Raw genomic sequence first — 8,575 nt, forward strand, 5'->3', positions numbered from 1 at the left:
TACTTCTGGAAAATCGCTTTTGGTATTATGTTTTCGACGAGTATAAAAATCCGTTTTCACGAAAGAATCATTTATTTAATAAAATGAAGCTTAAACCGGAGGACTGTATCGCTTATTATTGTTCGCAAACAGGGGGGATTATTAGTCCCGATCCTTTATTTCGACAGAGATTTTTACAATCAGATCCTATATATCAACAGCTCCGTTTTTTCCAATCAGGAAGGGGTCAATATTTTAAAAGTCGACCGATCCAACGCGGATATGGATTTTTTGGGGACGTGTTTAGACAAGCAATACCAATCTTAAAAGATGCTGGAAAATATATTGGAAAGAAAGCATTAAATGTAGCAAAAGACATTGGAACGGATTTACTCAGTGGGAAATCGTTAAAAGATGCTGCACTATCGCGGATTAAATCAATGGGAAAAGAAATAAAAGATGACGTCATTCAAAAAGTTCAAAGCGGATCGGGTAAAAAACGAAAACGTCAAAGAAAACATGTAAAACGAAAGAATATTAAGAGGAGGAAAGAAGTCGATATTTTCTCGTAATGGATGAATTTTCATGTCCTTGTCTGAAATCCGAATTGGATTTTTTTAAAACTATTCCCACACAGTTAGCCATAGAGAATACCATACCTAGTATTCTTTACCCTATTGCCACTATCACCGATCAAAAATCTCCTATAGAATTTCTAATACCTGGTTCGGGTGAAAGCTTAATAGATTTGAGCAGCATTTCGATTAATGTTCAGCTATCTATTACTAAACGAAATGGAACATCTACGTTGGATACAGATCTCGTTACTCCGGTAAATAATTTATTGCATAGTATGTTTTCACAGTGTGCCGTATGGTTTAACGAAAAACAAGTATCGTCGCATGTAAACTATGCATATAAAGCAATAATTGAAGCTTTGTTATTTTCATCTGAAGAAGCACAAAAAACTTTTTTAACAAGTTCTTTTTTCTACAAAGATAGTGCTGGATTTTTAAACGAAACCAATCCGATTAAAGATGCTAAGAATGAAGGATTAATCGCTAGGTTTAAGAAAAGTAGTAAAAGTCAAGTATTGGATCTAAATGGACGACTTCATTTCGATTTTATTAACCAACCTAAATTATTGATAAATGGAATTGATGTTAGAATCAAATTGGAACGATCAAAAGACGCTTTTGCTCTAATGGCAACCGACAATAATTATCAGATTCGATTAAAGAATATTACATTAAAAGTAAACAAAGTAGAAGTTAGTCCTAGCATTTTAATTGGAATGGAAAAAGCCTTAGAAAATTCTGTAATTAAAATGCCTTATCGACGAGTTGATATTAAAGTATTTACTTTAAGTAAAGGTATTTTAAGTTCAAATATTTCAAATGCAATAATTGGTCAAATCCCAAAAAGAATTATAATTGGATTCGTTCGTAATAATGCGTTTAATGGACAGTTCGATTTAAATCCTTTCAATTTTGAAAATTTCGATTTAAATTATATTTCTGTTATAAAGGATTCAATTTTAATCCCATCCACGCCATATACTCCTGATTTCGATGAAAAAAGTTATGCTCGAAGTTATGCAACATTATTCGAAGAGATGGGCGGAATTCCCTATGGAAAATATGCTAATATATCCTATTCCGATTACGCCCAAGGATATATGTTTCACGTGTTTGATTTAACCCCTGATAAGGCGGCGTCAGAAAACCACACAAGTATTTTAACACAGGGAAACATTAGTATTGATTTAAAATTTAAAAGATCTTTACCCGAGACAGTTAACATCGTGTGCTTTTTAGAATATCGTAATACAATAGAAATCGATCGATCTCGGAATATTTACGTCGACTTCTAAGAAAATGGACACAATTACTTTATGGAAACTAGCATTAGGAGATCCAGAAATTAGCAAGACATTTGGAGGAGTTTATCCATCGGATTTATTGCCTCAAGAAATCGGAAAGAAGCGAGGATTTATAGTTAACACCGAGAACAGTCGAAAGCCGGGACAACATTGGATCGCAATTTATTTTAAAAATTTTACCTGTTATTATTTTGATTCCTACGGACTACCTCCGAACATCCCATCAATTATAAGATTTATTCGTCGAAATAGTGATCGAATATATTGGAATCGCTGGGCTTTACAGGGACCGTATAGTCCTGTCTGCGGATACTTTTGTCTATTTTTCCTCTATAAAATATCAAGAAATCAAGATTTAAGAGAATTGCATCCTTTCACAAAATTGTTCAACCACGTTTACGTTAAATCTTTTGTAATGAATAATTTCCGTTTTGGTCGTCTACCGTCTAATATAAAAATTAAATGTAATCAATGTAATATTGGATTAAATCTATTTTAAAAAATTAAATGTAATCAATGTAGCTCTGGTTTAATAAAAAGATTATTTTTTAAAATTTAAAAAGATATTTTTATTGAATCTGAAAAAAAAACTAGTGTTAGATTTATCGATCTATGTATGAAAAAAAACAGAAATATTTTTACTTACCGCTTCTATACTATAGATTTCTATGACAAAATATTGTTTTTCTTTCTATACATCTGTTGACAAAAAATATTAAATATCATTTTTGTATTTTAATATATTATTTTGGATTTAAAAAATTAAATATAATCAACATAGTGCTAGTTTAATAAAAGATTATTTTTAAAATGTTTTATTAACTCTTAAAAAAATTAGTATCGGTCTATGTATGAAAAAAATATTTTACTCACTCTTTTTATGCTTCGGATTCTGGAAGAAAAAAAATGTTATTAAGTCTTTTTAAGAAAACTAAAAAGAATATTATTCAAAATTTGAAAAAGTTACTCACCTTCACTAAATAACATAAGAAATTCGCCAAAATTATCAATTATTATGTGATCATTTTCTTTTTGCCTAATTGTTACTGGAATTTCGCTATATGATTGTTTAATAAATTTTCTAAATGTATTTCCGTTGATTATAATTTCGTATTTCATCAGATCCCACGCTTTTAAATCCGCATAAATGTGCGAATTAAATTGTGTATTGTTATTAATATTTTTTATGTCAAAATAAACCCAGTCAGGGTCAGGATGTTCTGGAAATTATTAACTAAATCAATTATCTTATTTAAAAAATAATAATTTTTACTAAAATAGGAAAAAAAAGGTAGTTACCTTGTTTTTTTAATGTGATCCATTTCTGATTTTCTGTTTTAAAAATTATTTTTTTTTCATGCTCTATTAAAGGCATTTTGATAGGTATCCACTCCTCCTCTTTTTTCTCTAATCCGTTATAAATTTTGTTGTTTATTTTTAATTTATATTTAATATAGCTAACTTTTTCCATTAGCCCGTTCATGATTAATAAATTTGAATAACCAGTAAAAATATGATTTAAAACTTAGCATCACATGTAGAAATGTGTGCTTTTATATAACATGTTTTCAAGTATTCTATTGATTTTTTCAAATCATTAGTATAAGTTGATTGCTACTAGATTACAATATTTTTTTTATAATTTGTCCGATTTTTTCTAATTGGTATTAAAAAAATTTCAATACCGCTTTATACTTCATTGAAGATCATATTAAAAATTACAATACCGCTTTTATAATTGACATAAACTTTATTGAAAAGCAATTTTTTTTCTTCGCTATTACAATACTGTTTTTATAATTGACATAAACTTTATTAATGATCATTTTTCCCCTCTATTAAAAATTACAATACCTGCTTTATAATTTTGCCTCCACTGTCTTTTATTTAAAATTACTATCAAAGTTTAATAACCCTTATTGGTTTAAAATTACTATAATTAGTTTACATTAAAGTTTAATAACCCTAGAATTATTACAAAAAAAAAATATAAAAGCGAGAGGAATAGACAAGATTCTTTAGTTCAATTACTTGGTTCTTTATCGACTTTCTCTCTACATACAATCCAAGCAAGAAAATGTCTATGGAAGGTAAGTTAGTATCTCTTTAGATTTTGATTTTTTTTAAATAAGAAAATTAAATTATTATTTTTTTTCATAGTTATTCATCTTTTTTATAGATTCACAATCGTTATTTGTTATTGATAATCCGTTTGTACCGAAAAAACGAAAATTAGCTAAAATTGATGATGCATCAACAGAGAAAAAGAAAAAATATGATTTAGTAATTTCTAAAGATGAACCAACTTTTAAAACAATCCCTCCATATTCTGTCTATATATCGCATGGTTATAACTTAGAGATCAAAGAATTTCGACAGAATCACTATATTTGTCTAGCAAAGACCTCTCCGAAAAATGAGATTCAAAATCGGTTCAACATTCCTGTGAAAGAACTTCATTTTTTTCTACAAGCCTTAAATGCTGTTCAAAAATATTTGGAAGATTACATATAAATAATTGAAAGTTTACATGTAAGTAAATTCTTCGTAAAATAATTTTTTTTAAAATGATGTAATTTAATTGATAGATTTTTTTAACAGAAATTCTCTCTCTCTTCTATTGAAAACATCGCTCTCTTTTCAAGAAGACAGAAAAATTGAAATTAATGAAAGTCACGTAGAAATCATTGAATCATCATAAACTAGTCTCAGGTAAAAAAAATGTTTTTGTTAGTAGAATCGGCATTTCAAAATTTTTTACAGTGTTATCGTAAATCTAATCTCGAATATGTTGATCCAACCATTTTTTTCAGAGATATAAAATCTGAATTATTTAATATAATTACGAATTTTGGAAATGATTATAGAGTTCGATTTGTTGTAAGCCTTAAGGTTATAATGTATAAATGCATAGAAACAGGAGATAAATATGAGTTTAAAGATTTTTTTTTTACAAGTAATGCTGAACGAACTTTATCTCCATTTCTAGCTTGGAAAAATATTGAGAATGCAATAGAAAAAATTCTAAGAGATATATCAACTGCTGTTACATTTGGTAGTGGATGGATAATATATAAATTAGATTTCATAGATGTTCATAGATCGGAATATAATGGTCGTGTTGGAGGTTGTGGGTCTATAATTTTACCCAAAAAATTACAAAACAAAAAATGTCTTTTAAATATTCATTGTAAAGATGATAAATGTTTTGTTTATTGCATTCTTGCATCTATTTTTCCATTTGCAAATAATAAAAATAAAGTATCTACTTATAGAAAATATTTAAAATTTATTAATTGTTCAAATTTAAAATTTCCTGTTTCATTAGATAAAATATCGATTTTTGAGAAATCAAATGCTATTTGTATTAATGTATATGGTTATAAGGATATTGTTTTTTCCTTATTATATAAGTAAATTTAAATTCGATAAAAGTGTAGATCTATTGTTATATCAAGATCATTTTTTTTAATTCGGAACTTTAATAGACTTTTACACGAAAAACAAAGATCGCTTTATTACTATTGTAAAAATTGTTTAAATGGTTTTCATCGCGAATCAAGTTTAAATTTGCATAGACAAATATGTACAAATTTCAAATTTCAAAGACTATCAGTTCCTAAAGTCGAAAATTCTATTCTTAAATTTAGTGATTATTTTAAGATGCTTAAACATCCAATAATCGTATTTTGTGACTTTGAATGTTTAACAGAAACAGTTTCTAATGCTATGCAATCGACCGATACTAGTTTTAGTACTGTTACACAAATTCATAAACCAATTTGTTACGCAATGATTGTTTTGGGTAAAAACGATACAATTATTTATTCTAAATTTTATTGTGGAGATAATGTTATAGATAATTTTCTAGCTAGACTAAAAGATCTATCAGAACGCCTTATTAAAGAAATAAAACTAAATATTCCATTAGATCATCGTACAATTCCAAATTCTATTAATCGAGATAAATGTAATATTTGTGGAAGAAAGTTTTCCCCTAATGATGTGAGCGTAATTGACCATAATCACTTAAACGGTAATTATCGTCAGATCCTTTGCCAGGCGTGTAATTTGAACTTAAACCTAAAACCCTTTATCCCTGTTGTTCTACACAATTTTTCCGGTTACGATTCACATCTAATTTTAAAAGATATTTCTAAAAAGTATATATCCTCTCTTAAAATTATTCCTGTCAATATGGAAAAATATACTACATATACTTTAGATTGCTATAAATTTTTGGACAGTTACAATTTTTTAAATTTTTCTTTAGCAAATTTAGTTGATAATTTAGTAAAGTCAAACTACGAATTTCCGATCTTTAATCAATTTTTTTCCAGTAATAAAAATAGGTATCTATTGAAAAAAAAGGGTATTTTTCCCTATAGTTGGTTCAATGATTCTTTAAAATTAAATAATAAATCTTTACCGGATAAGAAATCGTTTTACAACGATTTGACTAGAAGTCATATAAGCTCAGAAGAATATGATTTAGCTCATCTTGTATGGAAAGCATTTAACTGTACAAAATTTTTAGATTATTTGCGTTTATATCAATTTACTGATACAATTTTACTTGCAGATGTTTTTACAAATTTTCGTAATTTATCATTAAAGTATTACGGTCTTGATCCAATTCATTTTTTAACTTCTCCAAATCTTACATTTATCGCTGGATTAAAAATGGCTAAAATAGAACTAGATCTTTTTACTGATTTAGATATGTATTTGTATATTGAATCCGCAATTCGAGGCGGAGTATCGTTAGTCGGAAAAAGATATTCTAAGGCGAACAATCCTTACTTATCGCAAACTTATGATAATTCAAAACCTCATAGTTATATAGTAATAATTGATAGCAATAATCTATATGGATTAAGTATGGTTCAATATCTCCCATATTCGGAGTTTCGTTGGTTACGACAATCCGAAATTGATGAATTTAATGTTAAAAATGTTCCTTCGGAATCCGAAATAGGATACATACTCGAAGTAGATTTAGAATATCCAGTTTCGCTTCATAACCTTCATAACGATTTACCTTTAGCTGTAAACCATGAAAAAGTAGAATTTGAAGATTTATCTACCTATCAAAAATCGCTTTTATCTTCTTTAAATCTAAAATTTAACAGTAATATCAAAAAATTGGTTCCCACTTTAAAAGATAAATCGCACTATATTACATATTATGAAAACTTAAAATTTTATCTAGAGAAAGGTTTAATTTTAAAAAAAATCCATAGAATTCTTTCTTTTAAACAAGCACCATACTTAAGTCCATATATTTTTTTTAACAATGAAAAAAGAAAAGCTAGCAAAAGTGAATTTGACAAAAATTTTTTTAAATTAATGAATAATAGTTTCTATGGAAAATGTATGCAAAATGTTCGTAAACAAATTAATTTAAAAGCTGGATTGAATAAAGATCAATGTAAAAAATATCTGAACGATCCAGCACTAGAAAATTTTCAAATAATCAATGAAGATTGTGCCGTTTTCAGATTAAAGAGATCAAATTTACTGCTCAATAAACCACTATATATAGGTTTTTGTGTGCTAGAATCGAGTAAGCTACACATGTATAAAACATATTACAATGTTTTCAAAAATTACTATAAAAATAATGTTAATCTCTTGTACACGGACACCGATTCGCTAATTTTAGAGATATTTACCAACGATATTTATCTCGATTTTAAAAACAATCTTCCTGACATATTTGATTTTAGCAACTATCCTCTAGATCATCCATTATACAGTGAAAAAAATAAAAACAAATTAGGATTTTTCAAAGATGAAGCTAAATCGAAAGTAATATCAGAATTTGTAGGTTTAAAAGCTAAAATGTATTCGATTTCTGGAGAATACTATGAGAAAAAAACAGCAAAAGGTATAAATAAATCAGTTGTTAAATCAACTTTTTATCATGATCTATATAAGTCAACTTTATTAAAAAAACAACAACATCGTCATAGTCAATCTCAAATAATTAGTAAAAATCATGTGATCACGACCCAATTTCAAAATAAAATCTCACTTTCTGCTTTTTATGATAAGAAATATATTTTAAGTAATGGAATAGATACTTTATCTTATGGTCATTATTCTATATCTTCATAGACATTTTTTAATACTTTTTTATTGATATTTTTAATATTATTAGTGTAAATGAAGAAATGTAATCATTTTATTATTATTTGTAACGTTTATTTTTTTAAATGAAGAAATGTAATCATTTTATTATTATTTGTAACGTTTATTTTTTTAAATGAAGAAATGTAATCATTTTATTATTATTTGTCACGCTTATTTTTTAAAAATGAAGAAATGTATTCATTTTATTGTAATGCTTATTTTTAAATCTTAAATGAAAATGTAACCATTTTTATTATTATTGTAGTCTCTATTTTACCAATAAAAGAGAGAGAGAGAGAAAGTTGTTGTGATTATTTAATTATTTACACTCGCAACATTATCGGGAAAAAGTATTTAAAACTTCTTTAGGAAAATAGATACTAACTCAATCTTAGTCATAAAATAACGCTAATTTTTCCAAGAGAAAAAAGTAATATCTTACCTTGTCAAAACAATCTATAACTTTTGTTCAGTTACAAATTTATTCGTTGTGTCTAACCGATTATTTAATCATCGTCTGAACATTAGAGAGTCTAGATCTTTATTCCAATGAAAGAAAGTCTTGTTCTTTATTCCAAT

General features: G+C 26.9%; 1 protein-coding gene across 1 annotated transcript; it reads left to right on the plus strand.

Annotated features, from left to right (window-relative positions):
* Positions 1–550: 550 nt before the first annotated feature.
* Positions 551–1,852, plus strand: LOC136981466 (uncharacterized protein F54H12.2-like). Its single transcript, XM_067277780.1, has one exon. It carries the CDS (start codon positions 551–553, stop codon positions 1,850–1,852), a length of 1,302 nt encoding a protein of 433 aa, XP_067133881.1.
* Positions 1,853–8,575: the final 6,723 nt, after the last annotated feature.

Source organism: Centruroides vittatus, unplaced genomic scaffold, assembly GCF_030686945.1.
Source record: "Centruroides vittatus isolate TY-2023 unplaced genomic scaffold, ASM3068694v2 contig_76, whole genome shotgun sequence".
NCBI classification, from domain to species: domain Eukaryota; kingdom Metazoa; phylum Arthropoda; class Arachnida; order Scorpiones; family Buthidae; genus Centruroides; species Centruroides vittatus.

What these genes read in the sequence shown, in the direction of transcription:
- LOC136981466 (XM_067277780.1), top strand. Translation starts at nt 551, where the DNA reads ATGGATGAATTTTCATGTCCTTGTCTGAAATCCGAATTGGATTTTTTT.